The 14,959-nt window shown below is 41.0% G+C and overlaps 1 protein-coding gene across 2 annotated transcripts in view; it reads right to left on the reverse strand.

The window, feature by feature from the left end:
• LOC139944953 (peroxisomal ATPase PEX1-like) overlaps positions 1–14,127 on the reverse strand; it is a 29,867-nt gene extending 15,740 nt beyond the window's left edge. For both annotated transcript variants that reach the window (XM_071942147.1, XM_071942146.1), the window contains exons 1-11: positions 14,006–14,127; positions 11,222–11,395; positions 9,808–9,966; positions 8,559–8,642; positions 7,121–7,235; positions 5,195–6,474; positions 4,456–4,588; positions 3,295–3,550; positions 2,274–2,509; positions 921–1,091; positions 179–333 (exon numbers count right to left, since the gene is read on the reverse strand). In XM_071942147.1, the coding sequence (XP_071798248.1) occupies positions 179–333; positions 921–1,091; positions 2,274–2,509; positions 3,295–3,550; positions 4,456–4,588; positions 5,195–6,474; positions 7,121–7,235; positions 8,559–8,642; positions 9,808–9,966; positions 11,222–11,317 (2,685 nt within the window). In that variant the 5' untranslated portion in view covers positions 11,318–11,395; positions 14,006–14,127. The remainder of the gene's footprint in view (positions 1–178; positions 334–920; positions 1,092–2,273; positions 2,510–3,294; positions 3,551–4,455; positions 4,589–5,194; positions 6,475–7,120; positions 7,236–8,558; positions 8,643–9,807; positions 9,967–11,221; positions 11,396–14,005) is intronic.
• Between the last annotated feature and the right edge of the window lie 832 nt (positions 14,128–14,959).

Consider the following 14,959-nt stretch of genomic DNA (forward strand, 5'->3'; position numbering starts at 1 on the left):
TCTTACCAACTAGACCATCGAGATTGCCTGGTAGCTAGAGGCAGTTTCAATCCTATATTTTAGCAGTGGGTACCACAACGCTTTATTAGATGGAAATTTTCCACCGGGGATAAATAATACTAATTTTGGTTTAACCCATTTACACCGATAACATTTGTCATAAAGAATTTTTAAGTACTTTGTTCAGTGACGGAATCTCCAGGCATGACTGGAAAAGATGGCAGCCTCGTGAGCTTGTTAGTGATTGGTGGAGAGTGCCCTTTGACCTTGTAGTTGCCAATATGCAGACTTGTGACCCTTCTTTGACCTCTGCCATCATGATGTCTTTCAAAACTGGAATGAGAAAATGAAACTTAACATTTTAAAATGATTGAAAACAAAGTATACATGATTGAAAAAAAAGACTGTGCACAGAACTTTTGTAGAGGTGATGTCACAAAATGATATCTTTATTGTAGGCTTTCATGGTTTCTCCCATTCAAGACCACAGTGAATATTAAATGGTCAGACAGTAGGAGGGTTGACTACGTACTGTGAAGATGCATTCACCTAAATGTGATGTCAAATGGCAGGCTGACATTGTTTACATTAAAAACCACAGTGGGTGATAATAAATGGTCCAACAGTAGAAAGGGTGACTGTGTACTGTGTAAATATGCATTGACTAAATGGCAGGCTGATATTGTTTACATTAAAAACCACAGTGGGTGATAATAAATGGTCCAACAGTAGAAAGGGTGACTGTGTACTGTGTAAATATGCATTGACTAAATGACAGCATATTGTAGGCTAGTATAGTTTATCTATGATTCAATTATACAAAAACCACAGTGGATAAAATAATGAACCGGTGGAAAATAGAATAGTCAAAATCAACTGAAAGTTAAACACAACTGAGTTACTTTTCGATTCCCACTTACCCTCAGCTACTCGCGTGTGGTACACTGCCTCGGGGCCAATCTCCTGCTCGGGACCCAGGGGTGAGGCAGTCACATGATCCAAGTCATCCAATAGGATGATAGATGGTTGTCTCCATGCGGCCTCGTTCATGGCCTCCTCCCAGATCTTACGGATGGTCTCGATCCGTTTCCCTTGAAATAAGATAAAATCACATTGAAATCAAGTCACTGTTCAGAGAGCATCTTTTTAGTGGAAATTACTTGAGAAGTTTTTTTGTTCTTACAGACCATCTCCACAGAGTTCTTTAAAGGCACGGGACACTATTGGTAATTACTCCAAATAATTGTTAGCATGAAAACTTACTTGGTAACAAGCAATGGAGAGCTGTTAATAAAATCGAATTCGTGGAAAATCAATTCTTTGTCGAAACCTACATTACTTCAGAGGGAGCCATTTCTCACAATGTTTTACACCATCAACCTCTCCCTATAGACTGTGCAAGTCTCGCGCGCACCGGAGCGAGAAAACACGACAACTGAAGAACTTAATTTTTTTATGAGTCAAATCTTTGCTTTAATTTTTTCTTAATGCCGAATCTGAACAACAAAAATAACCATCAGAGCGTGTTTAAATTAGTTTTAGCTTTTTAAACAAATACACAATTATCGGTTAAAGTCTATGTATAGACAAAAGTAAAACTCTGGGACAAGGATGTTTGTTTGATCTTAAATGTTTTGAAACCCCTTTTGTAAATCTACGCCCAAATGTGAAACTACTGAAAGCTGGTTTATACGCGGACGCACGATGATCGCAAGGGCGTTAGATAAACGCGTGACGCATTTTAAAGAGGAAGCCGACGCCTAAGCGACCAATAAAAAAGCTTTCCACCCCGCGCGGCCAAAACAAGCGTCTGCGTAAGTTTCGTGATCGGAGATGGGCACAAATTCTTAATTTTTTACAAGTAACCTGACCTGAGGTCAAGTTTAAATATCGGTTTTTCTTCGTTATTATGTTGACTTTTTTATAACTTTTATATATGTTGTTAATTAGTATTACATTTTTAACAACATATGTCATTTTTATGGTCATAAACTATATTAAACTAAAGTAATGGACGAAACAAAATCTCCCCAACGTAAAACTCCATAAGGTTGGGACCACAATGGTCCCAGAAGTTCAAATCTGCGCGAGACTTGCACAGTCTATTACAAGTAAGATTTTTTGAGTAACTACCAATAGTGTCCACTGCCTTTAAATTAGAGACTTGTAATTTTGTTTCCATTATCAAAAGGACTAAATGTATTGGATCAATCACAAAAGAATTTTTGACCCTGGATCCCAAAATTAAACACAAAACCCCCAAAATACTATACCTTTGAGTTGTTTACATTCCACTAAGCTGACATGAGCGAGGTTCGGCCAAGCCATCATCTCCCTACACACAGATCGTCCAAGGGTGCTCTTCCCGCTCCCCCTGGGCCCACAGATCAACAGCCCACCCTGCAAGATCCCAGGGAGGGATTCACCGAGGGAACGACTCAGGGGTCTCGTCATTAGAGCGGTGCTTAGGTAGCTGACTGCCTCCTTGCCAAGATCTACTGTGACTCCTCTGTGAAAGTAAAGAGCCAGGATTAAAAGCTATTTCATGAAGAAAAAGTTAGTTTTCAAAATTATATAATAAACCACAAGGGAAAACTGACTGGGCAAATTAAAATGATTTGAGTGCGGGCACATCAGTCCGGAGGTCTTGGTTAAAGGCAGTGGTCACTATTGGTAATTACTCAAAATAATTATTAGCATAAAACCTTTCTCGGTGACAAGTAATGGGGAGAGGTTGATGGTAAAAAACATTGTGAGAAACAGCTCCCTCTGAAGTGCCATAGTTTTCGAGAAAGAAGTAATTTTCCACCAATTTGATTTAAGAACTTGAGGTCTCGAAATCAACCATCTAAACACACACAACTTCGTTTGACAAGGGTGTTTTTTCTTTCACTATTATCTTGCAAGTTCGATGACCGACTGAACTCAAATTTTCACAGGTTTATTATTTTATGCATATGTTGACACCAACTGTGAAGGCTAGTCTTTGACATCTACCAATAGTGTCCACTGCCTTTTTAACATAAAGCTCTAGCATGTCTAGTAAAAACAAAATTTCAACCCCCAAAAAATTAATTTAGATATGCAAGAAGTAGTAAGCAGGCCTGAATGCTTCAAGGGTACCTCTAGGCATTTTCTCCGTGGTGAAGGGCACCCTATGAGGAAATTGTAAATTTCTACTATAGCATTTTAAGGGCACCAAGACAATGGCCAGGAGCATGGGGGCAACTGCCTTTTTTCGCTGCCTCCATGAAAAAAAATGAGAAAAAAATGACAATGCATATGACGACTTACCCTAAATCCCGTAATCGATATCCACAAACCACGTTGTCCAATTCCGAAACACCCAAAGACGGCATTCGAGGAATAAAGGCCGGTTTATTGGAGGTCGTCATCCTGTCTAGGATCCTGGCCTTGCTCTTCTTGGCGCTGAGGGGATGGAGAAGAAAGTAGGTCTGAGATGCGTCGATCGGAGTGGATGACATGGAGCTGTCCGTCTTGTTGGCGTTGTCTTGGTAGTTGATGGAAATCAGGAATTCACCTTGGATATCTGGTTTAAAGGGAGTGGACACTTTTGGTAATTACTCAAAATATTTATTAGCATAAAACCTTTCTTGGTAACGAGTAATGGGGAGAGGTTGATGGTATAAAACATTGTGAGAAACCACCCCCTCTGAAGTGCCATAGTCGATAGTTTTCGAGAAAGAAGTAATTTTCCAAGAATTTTATTTTGAGACCTCAGATTTAGAACTTGCGGTCTTGAAATCAACCATCTAAACGCACACAACTTTGTGTGACAAGGGTGTATTTTCTTTCATTATTATCTCGCAAGTTTGATGACCGATTGAGCTCAAATTTTCACAGGTTTGTTATTTTTCGCATACGTTGACATACACCAACTGTGAAGGCTAGTCTCTGACATTTACCAATAGTGTCCACTGCCTTTAAAGGGAAGGTATACATTTGGTAATTACTCTTCAAATTAATGGGAATGAAAACTTTTGGTTAGAGGCCTATTGCAGCTTTTCAATTGTATAAAGTAGGCCTGGGCGACTAGTGAAACTTACTACTCTAGTCACAACTTATTGTCTACTACCTAAAAGCATTTTACCGCAGGCGCAATAGTAAAATTCACAATGAATTGAAGGATTGTGTCACTGATGTATGATTGTGTTTCGTAAGAAAATTGTGTTTACATATCGTTTACCAAACAAGTAGTTGCGAATATTGTTGCTGTAGTAACGACTACTTTTGTAGTAGTCGCGGCGGCACGATAAACTGAGTGAAAAACTGCAGTCGCAACTCGACTACAAGGTAGCAATCAACAGTGGCAGTAAAAGAATATAATGCAAGACTAGGTTGTCAAAAGAAACTAATCTACCAAGCAAGTAGAAACAAACATGGTGTTACCGCAAACCAAATATTTGTACACACATACATGTACATTTTTCTTACCTCCTGTTCTTGAGATGGGAAACTGGAGTAAGGTTCCATGTTGCTTGATAGGTATTGGGGAAATCATGCAACTCACGCACGACACCCAATACTCAAAGGCAAACACCAAGTCTTCCGTTGTCAAAGTCGCTGGCTGTAAACGAAACAAGGAAACTTTTTAAAGCATACAGAGACTACAAGAAAGCGGTGGTAGCTCGTGAGATAGTGGGCATAAACAAGATATCTATTTGGTCACATCTGTGTCGGGTATCCGGGTTTTAAAATTAACGTGTTAATGAGTTTAAAGGCACTGGACACTGATGGTAGTTACTCAAATTAATTGTTAGCATACAAACTAATAAGGTAGCGAGCAATGGAGAGCTGTTGATAGTATAAAACATTGTGAGAAACGGCTCCCTCTGAGGTGACATGGTTTTTGAGAAAGAGCTAATTTCTCACTCAAACTTTTATTAATGATCTGAAAGCACACAAATTTGTGCAACAAGGGTGTTCTTTCTTTCGTTCTTCAGAGAATGAATATGTTATGAAGCTATTTAAAAATCTAAATTTTTGTTGGGTGGGTTGGAAAAACCAAAATCTTTTTTATTTTTATTTTATTTTAACATTGACTACTCTTAATGGACCCTCAGCTACTTAGTTCTTTATGTGCTCAAGCAGGTTTAATGCAATTGGGCTGTGTCTTTCACATGAACAAAATTTGTAAAAAGAAAAGCAACAAAACTTGCTCCACATACTGCACCTTATCAAACAGGGGAAAGAGAACAATGCTGTGAATGGGATGAGGTGGTATCAAGACAGGTCGAAGCTCCACCTTCGCCGATGCCTCCAGGCCGAGCTGTCGCCTCAGCAAGTCAGGAATCTGAATAAACCAAGAGATGTTTCGTTTCTGGAAAGTGTTCGAGGAGTAGACGTTCTTGCTTTGCCCATTCTGATGCCTCTTGAGTTCATTACTGTGGATGATGACTCGGACAACGCAGGAAGGGTTGATGTCGTCTGTTTTTGTGGCGTCTTTGGTTGCGGGATCAGAGAGATGCGGTTGCTGCTCTGAAAACGAAGAACCGCTGGTCTTCCTCTCTTCGTGGTACTTTTTCTGGGTTTGTTGAAACTTCCTGTTCACTTCCTCTTTCTTTTCCCTCGGCGACGGCATCTTGGAGAGGTACGCCAGGAACGTGACGAACGCGTTGACGGGGCATTGGTGCTCGTCCGTGTTCGAGTTATGATGTCGGACGAACTCGGTCTCGCAGTCTGAGCTGAGGTACACCGTCGTCGGCTGCATGAGGTGGGTGTAGGAGTTCATGTTGGGAAGGGGACTGGGGTCAGTCGTTGGAAGTTGAGGACTAGGTGCATCGCTGGGCCTCTTTTGAGCTGTTGAACTTGGCGCTATATGTTTCCTGTCGGGTCCTTGAGGCTTCTTATCGACTCCAGACGCCAGCAAACCAGAGGAGGATGAGTCTCTTAAAACCGCACTCTCACTACGCTCAAACATGGGCTGGACACGTGCAACAATCCTCACATCTTTCCAGAACTCAGCGGCCATCTTGCGACGAGCCTCTTCCATATCGCTAACCCCGACTGCAGTCTGAGTGTCGCCCTCATCGCTAAAAAATATGGATTTGATTCGACACCACACTCTATAAGACCAGGGTATGGAGTTATCAAGAATTTCAGGTGGAACACTCCAGGGTTGGGTCGGGGTGTTCCCACCAGAGCTACCGTCAGTCAAATGAGCCGTGGAGAAGGTGCTATCACTAGGGCTTGTCGCAGAGTCGTAGTCGCTTGTGTAGTTGGACGGAGTCCCGCCCCCAACGATGGACCCCATACTACTTGGGGTTTTATCCGAGTCTCTCTGAGGGCTAATCCCACCCTGTCTGTCCGGGTTAACTGTCGAGCGGCTTGGAAGTGGGTTTAGGTTTGGAGCTGGGGGCCTTGAGGATGTGTGATTGCGGCGTGACTTTGGGGCCACGAATAGTTCGGTGTTTTGTTGTAACTGGACACAGGATGCATTGGGTTCTGTTGTACCTGAAAGTGGTATAAAAAATTTAACGAATTCAAAAACCCATTTGAAAAAAAACCCTCACCCTTGAAATATGCTTAATGTTCGCTAAGCGACGATTTCTTGCAATGAAATTGGGTCCCGATAGAGTAGTTACGAAACCAGGAGTAATAATTTTGGCAATAATTTGTGGAAATCATTAAAGGAGGGGTCGCAATTGAACTTGTGATAATCGCATTGGCTTATTTGACGGTTATTACAAGATTTATTTGCTAGAGACAGTACTGGTGCTTGACATGCTAAATACGTAAAACAATTAAAGGAACATACGTTACAGAGATGGTAAGAAAAAAAAATTGTGAAGATCACAGATTTACATAAAACTTACACGGTCTGATGATGATGATAGTAGGAAACATCCTTTGAAATATTTCTGATTTGAATATTTGATGAGAAATAAATAATCTAATTTCACGTTTGGAGTTTATCGTTTTTTTCACTATTCTCGTGACCCAGATGGCCGATCGATCACGTACTTCTACAGGTTTGTCCGTTTATGTATATGGTGGATTACATAAAGTGCTTACACTGCCAACAACTTTTATTGCTAGCAAAACCAATTCTGTAATGTTCCAGAGAGCAAAGTAAATATTATAGAATGATTTTTTTTACCAATCTTGATGAAAATGCAGATTTTTTTCTCGATCCAAACTGGTAGAATCTGTCCTGTCCACACGATCCTCACTTGGTTTAATAGATTGGATTCAACGTACCCTGTATTCAGCTCCTATAATTCAAATAGATTTTGTGGAGAGTATTCAATGAGCCATTTTGAGATAATATACGGTGGACACATAGAAATAGAACCCGGAGAACGCTGAGTGTGCCTTTGTGCATGTTGTTTCGTTGTGAGACTATTTTTATGAATTTGTCATCGTTTTTTACACGTGTATGGTACACGTCACATTGACCAATGAAAACACGTAGAATGGTCTATCTTGACATTCTTGACATTTTGCCATAATACACGTGTGTCACGCGCGATGATCATTTTGCCATAAACGCGTATTGCGCCATATCGATAGCGTTCTCAGGGTTCTTTTTTATGGGTGGAGACAATACCATACACGTCACAACACAATAAAGCCTGGTTCATCCCTTCCTGCGAATGCGAAGAGAATGTTAGCCTCAACAAGTTTGCAACGAATAATTTGCAACGAAAAAAAAACACAATTGTGACGTCAAATTTGCAGGAAGTATTAACCCGGCTTAAGGTTGAGGTAATTCTGTCTGCATAATACTGATAATAATAATTAAGACGGTTTGTAAAGTGCCTAATGTAAAAAGCCTCCAAGTCTACATGTATTTAAGCGCATAAAGATTAGAGTACACTATAATAGACAATGAGTGAAAGATACAATACAAGTAAGCAGATTACAAATAAGCAGCATCAAACAAAATGAGTTTTTAACAGAAACTTAAAACATGGTAAAGAACTACATGAACTACATAAAGAACCACACAGTGCTGCACAGAAACTTTTAAGGCAATAATTTCTACTTGATAGCTTAGAGAAGGGGTTCGCCCATATTTTGTTTGGGTATGGTTAGATTGTTGGCTGCTGACTGCACCAAAGCACCTTGTTAATCATTAAGGGATAACGGTGTTTCTGATCAGCAGAGTGTGGGTTCGAATCCCCAGCCGTGACACTTGTGTCCTTAAGCAAGACACTTGACCATTGCTTCGTCCTTCGGATGGGACGTAATGCCGTTGGTCCCATGTGTTGTGTAACGCATGTAAAAGAGCCCAGTGTACTTATCGAAAAGAGAAGGGGTTCGCCCCGGTGTTCCTGGCTGTGGCTGCTTAATGCGCCGTAGCACCTTGTAAACCCTTATAAGGTGCTAACTAATTGGGTCTCAAAAATTCATCACTGCAATAACCTATCTTTCTGAAAGTTTGTATATACTCAGCGCCTTGAGTACCTTGTTTGGTAGATACGTGCACTATATAAGACTTCGATATTAACAGAGTTAGTTAGTAATAATACGATACATTTGTATGGCGCATAATGTATGAGCCTCCATGCGCAAGTTTATAGTGTCCAGCTTACCAGTATTTCCCAGTCGTCGGAGGTTGCTGGCTCCACACTTATTCTGCTACAGTGATGGACTGCCGACACCGGTCGCAGTAATACCTACAATAACAACAAAATTGAAATTTTAAAAAGGAAAATATATGTACTGTGCTTCCTTTCTGTATGATCAACGAATGCAAATGATTGAATTTATGAAAATAATCATTATCAAGGTCATGTGATGCAGGATTATTGATTGATGGAATAACATCTGCTTCTGTTATTTGCTGTTTGTGTTTGTCAAACTATTGTTCAGTAACTAAGCCCAGGAGACAGCTGGCATCATTTTACAAGGTAACCGTTTTCTACAGAATGTGTCCACATTGTACATACAAATGGCAAACCAGATCAAGTAGACCATCAATAATACAGCAGGGAGACCTTCCTGTTATGAGACGTTGTTGATAATGCTTATAAATGTTGGAAGGATGGTTTCTGAGAAAACAGGTGTTATCTTTTTTTCAGACCTGCTGCCCCCCCCCCTCCCCACCCAGCAACACAAAATTGTTAGAATCAATAGTAATAGAAAAAAATAATGATTGATAAGCTAATCAATTACTGGATTGTGATGGTTTTATGTCATCATTCTTACGGTCCAATGTCTGGTACATTTGTGTGATGAGGAAAATATCTAGTATAGTAAAACTATAATTGATTCGTTATGTGCAACTAAAGACTATGCAATAGAAGCGTATTAATTGAGGATGAACTCTATACTTTAAATTGGCTCTAAATAAAGCAAAAACAAATAATACCAAAAATAGTTATAACAAATAAATTAAACATATGAATTAAATAAAACATTTAAATATTTTTTTTCTTTTTTTTCCCCCTTTTTTTTTTTACTTTTTGGGGGAAAGTTGGAGCCTGGATTGGCCTAATGTAATTTACACATAATGGGTGCGTTCATTTAGCTTCCCTGGGTCAACCCGGTCTGCCCTGGTGCGTTCGAATAGCTTTTGACGTCATTCCAGGGGCTCACCCAGGTCAGCCCCCAGTGCCCTGCTTGTGGAGTGGGTCACTTTGGGGCTGGCCCCAGGTAAACGACGTCACTACGAGAGCGGTGAGTGGTCGTTTGTTTAGCTCTTGTCAGGGGCTCACCCGAGTGAGCACCGCGGGGTAGACCCAGGGAAGCTAATTGAATGCACCTATTATCAGTACACGATTCCCACATATTGGCCCATTGCTTGGGAAAACCTTATGATTTCAATTATATTCAACCCACCTCTTCGCCATGACACAGTCCGAGCTTGTTAGCGTACAGACCATTGATCTGTAGGGTCGGTGTGGTACTTCCATTATTCATCGCAGCGATCACCATGTCCCCAGCCCAGGAGACGTACGCCCTGCCCCTGTCTCCCCATTGAAGCTCAAATATAGAATTCTGAAACACAAAAAAAATTAAAATATATTACTGAGAAAAATTTCATAAAGCCTGTAAAAAAAATACTGCTTAGCAGAAACTGATTACCAGCCAAAAATCCATAAAGTTACTATTGTTGTGACTGGTGCCCAATCCATTTTTTGTTTAGCAAGCAAAGAAATTTGCTCAGCAGTATTTTCTGCTAAACAGCTTTTTAAAATTAGGCCCAAGGCCCAATTTCATAGAGCTGCTAAGCACAACAATTTGCTTAGCATGAAATTCCTTCCTTGAGAAAAACAGGACTACCAACAAAATTTCCATTTGCTGCATATTGCTTGTTACTGGTGTTCAGCTGATGTTTGCTCATCCTGAAAATCATTTGGAAATTTTGTTGGTAATCCTGTTTTTATCGAGGCAGAAATTTCATGCTAAGCAAATTGTTGTGCTTAGCAGCTCTATGAAATTGGGCCCAGGTCATTATCAACAATGATGAATTGGTGGAAGGGAACTTGGCAATGGCTCAAATTAGTGACAAGAGTACCCACAGGGCTTGCAGGTTAAAATGTTTACTGGACCAGAAATTATTGTACAGTATAAGTTTTGGTATTATTAAAGGCAGTGGACACTATTGGTAATTACTCAAAATAATTATCAGCATAAAACCTCACTTGGTAACGAGTAATGGATAGAGGTTGATAGTATAAAACATTGTGAGAAACGGCTCCCTCTGACGTGGAGTAGTTTTCGAGAATAATTTTCCACGAATTTGATTTTGAGACCTCAAGTTTAGAGTTTGAGGTCTCGAAATCAAATTGCCCAAAACGCGCACTGCACTGAACAACGCACCTAGTGATGTTGGACACTAAAAGCGCATCAAAGATTATTCTGCTGATGATGACGCCAGGTGAATTGGGTCAATACCTGAGTGATGAGCGGAGTTCAAATTGATTGGAAAATGTATGCAGTCTGAAAACTGACAAGAATGTAGGTTACAAGTGGGTTCTAATCCCACCCGAGTGAAAAGCCTGGTGATTTTTTTCCACAAAACTTGGGAAAGTACTGATTATTTAGAGTGCTTACACACATCGCTGGGTAAAACAAAATAATATTCTTTATCCATCCCAGGCCAGGAATTACACGAAGGCCACACTGTAGCTTCTGACTGCCTCATCAAAAGTTTCCCATAGGCCCTAGACTTTGAGATTTTCCGATGGAAATGCCCTTTGCATTATACTAAAAATGGCCTTGCCCTCTCAAAGGAACAGTTATAAATCACCTGTTTCCGTTGGAACTCCTGGCCCCAAGGCACAGGTAGACTGATGAAACAGCTCTTGATTGGAGTAAACTCAACGAGGGCGATGCGGCTGGCCATGATGCTGATGGCTCTCTACAGGCTCATGAAGGAAATCACGATTCCCTCAGATACATGTACATGTACATCGATGGATTGCTGTTCAGAGAATAAACATGAAGAAATAAGGAAATATAAGGTACATGTAGGAGGTTTGATGGAGGCAATTGAGGCAATTGCTTTCATGCCCCCTGGTCAATGCCTTAGTGCCCTAGTGACGCTCCGAGAAAAAAATTCAAATTTTGACAAAGAGCGCCTTATACCAAGGAGAAAATGCCATGGTGCACTTGCCATTTCAAAAACAAAACATACAGGGCTTAGTACAGTAGCAACACTAAGCCTAAAATTTAGGAGACACATCATACCCCAACTTCGGGATAATTGAAGTAAAGTTGAAGGTTTCTGTTATTTATCCCCTCGTCTTTTGCCAAGGCCTTCATGCATGTCATGGCTTGGACAGCTTCATATCATAGAGCCGCTATATCACAAGCGACAGGAAGGGGAGACCACGCACCAGCGCACAGCATGAGGGCCTTTTACAACTTGATGGTCGTTTCATGTTTTTTGTTATAAATCTCGACTTGAATGCTAACAAAGTGGTAGCAAAAGTCCAAACCAATCAGAAGCGACGGCGACTGGAGTCAGCGGGTCAAAAATGCACACTGCCTGGGAAAACAACAACCATCCACCTTGGATTCGTTTATAAAACGTTTTGGGAAAGTCCACGTTTTGAACAAGTTAGGAATAATGCCTGTCCATGCTTTATGAAAAATTTATTTAAAAAAAAAAAGCAAACAGGTTTAAAAGGCCCTTTTGGCTTCAAGCCACTCGACTCGCTTGAGTGTCCTCCCCTTGGGATCATGGCTCTGTGACTAAAAAGCTGTCCTTAAAGCGAAGAAGGCCTCAAGTGACAAAAGGCTATATAGGTATCCCTGGGCTTCCAAACTTTGGTCCGGAACAATAAACATGGCCATCTTTATTAATATTGGATATCATATGCCGATGTTCATTCAGAGCCCAATGCCTAAGTCATTAACAAACTCCAAAATGGCTACAGGGATCTGGTATTAACTCTCAGACTCTGCCCACAAAAAGGAAATCCTTTTACGCAAAATAGTTCCACGGAGCTGCCTCGTCTTTTGTCAAGGGATTATCTAGCCTAAAGCTCTGTCTTTTTACAAATTACACTGATTTTTTAACAATAGTTCTTCCAATGGCTCGTAGTAAAATACATGTTTTTTTGTAAAATCGATTGATAAAACTGTCCAGAAAAACTTCCGTCTGTCTGGAACATGTTTTATTTGCGTTAATCTTTTGCGTAAGAGATTATTGTCCTCTAGGCCTACAGGTGTTTTCCATGATGTTGTCGTCTTTTTCAAAACGTATGACATGTATGGTGGCCTATAAAATAATATAAAGGTTAAATTTATGTAGGTCAATTTTTATTGTTATACCTCGGTAACAAACTGTGAAGTTTGATTGGTCAAGAACCAATCATGTGAAGCGCAACAAAAACGCATGTTACATGCCTCGACAGGCCGGGTAACATGAAAAGTGATGTACACCGGTGTACATCACCTTGATCGTTCCCAGCGTTGGTCGATTTCCAGCGCTGTGTACGAAACAACCGCGGGTTCGAGGGAATTGTTTCTTGTTCGTCTGCTTATTAAACAATGAAGTGTCCACATTAGAATAGTCGTAATGTTTGAAGATGACAACAGAACTTCGAGAAGAGGAATTAAACAATTATACAAAGGTATAACAAAACCATTGCTGCACTCTGTGACTGGGGTCCATGGGTTTTGTACACCCTCAAGGGGAAATGGCACCCTCGGCTTCGCCCCGGGGGCCATTTTCCCCCTCGAGTGTACAAAATGCCATGGACCCCGTAACAGAGTGCAACAATACTGGTGGAGTTAGTTACAGTAGTCCAGAGTGTTGTAGCCCACACCAACTTGTTGATGACTGACATGATGATCGATATGAACTGATGAATCCTACTCCTAGGCCACCAACAGACCAAGGCATACCAAACCAACCAAGCAAGGGCGTCACCTGGGTCACTCTTTATTTGGGTGTGTTTTATTAATTGTTGAACTTTTTAATTTTAAACTTGGGGATATAGATTATAGAATGGATACAAAATGGACTGGGCCCTGGATTGTTGGCACAGATATTCAGGGGGAGGGGAGGGGGGGGGGGGGGGGCTAGTTGTATGGCACAATGTGACAATGGGACGATACCTAACCCTAAGCAATGGATAATTTACTCATAACAAATACAGACGAACGTGCAGGCAGGCTTGAAATTTCATCTTGTTTCCTTTAGACTAATTATTGTACTTTAATAATTTGGAATTGAAAAGGCCTTTTTTCATTTTGCAAATGGAAATGGCACTTCAATTATTTAATAGAATTGGAAAATCTTTTAGTCAATGGAAAAGTTTTGAAGGGGCACCAAGGCCCAGACAAGGCAATGGAGGCCATGTGTCCTGCGTGTATTAAAACTCCTGGCCTGTACGTTGCCGGATTTAAGGGCCGGATTTAAAGTCATCCGGGCCCGGGCGGGCCGGCAATGCTACTTCACTTGCTACTGTAGTTTCACAAATTGTCCGGAAACTGGACTCATATAAATTGAGTGTCATAATATTGATTTCATAATGTCTGTGGGCCTATGAATTAACAAATGTGATCCATAACATCAACTTACTCATTTTCCAGGTCCAGAGGAATCGCCCATTAAATGAACAACATTTTATCGAACAGTTTTTGCTCTCCGATCCGTGATTTTAATCACAATAATCTTTTCGGATCGGTCTCTCAGTTGTCCGCAAGAAAACGTATCCGATAAAAGCTACTCGTTCGGTCAGTCAAAAGAGGGGGCAACGACCGGGCGGTCAAACTTCCAACACAGTGGGTGCGTTCGTTTAGCTTCCCCGGGTCGACCCTGGTGTGCGGCGTTTTGTTTTCCCAGGACGAACGTGTGCAGATAATTACCCACGTTCGTCCTGGGAAAAAAAACGCCACACACCGGGGTCGACCCAGGGAAGCTAAACGAACGCACCCATAATAACAAAAAATGGTGCACCGCCCTATTTAAGACAAGCATTGCTAGATAGAGGGCATCAGTGTTTCCTGATTTTGTTTTGTATTATTGGAATGTTCGCGGCGTTGTATAGTTTTTTTTTTAAGGGGGAGGGGGAGGGGGGGCGGATACTATGCTATGACACTAAACCCCGGGGAAAATATCATACAGCGCTGCCAGAATTTCAGGCAAGATTGAAATTGAAAAGTCGGCATGAATGGACCGTGGAAAGATAATGTTCCCCACGGGTGGTTTGGATAGTTTGCCGGCCAGCTGTTCGGACACTATTGGTAATAATCACTCAAAATAATTATCTACATAAAACCTCACTTGGTAACGAGTAATTGGGAGAGGTTGATATAGAACAAAACATTGTGAGAAACGGCTCCATCTGTGACGTAATAGTTTTCGAGAAAGAAGTAATATTGTCCACGAATTTTGATTTCGAGACCCGACCGACCCGAGTGAAGAATTTGAGGTCTCAAAATCAAGCATGAAAACGCACAACTTCGTGTGACAAGGGTGTTTTTTTCTTTCATAGTTATCTCGCAACTCCGACTACCAATCGAGCTCAGTCAA

The sequence above is a fragment of the Asterias amurensis genome, chromosome 12, assembly GCF_032118995.1.
Source record: "Asterias amurensis chromosome 12, ASM3211899v1".
In the NCBI taxonomy this organism is placed as follows: Eukaryota; Metazoa; Echinodermata; class Asteroidea; order Forcipulatida; family Asteriidae; genus Asterias; species Asterias amurensis.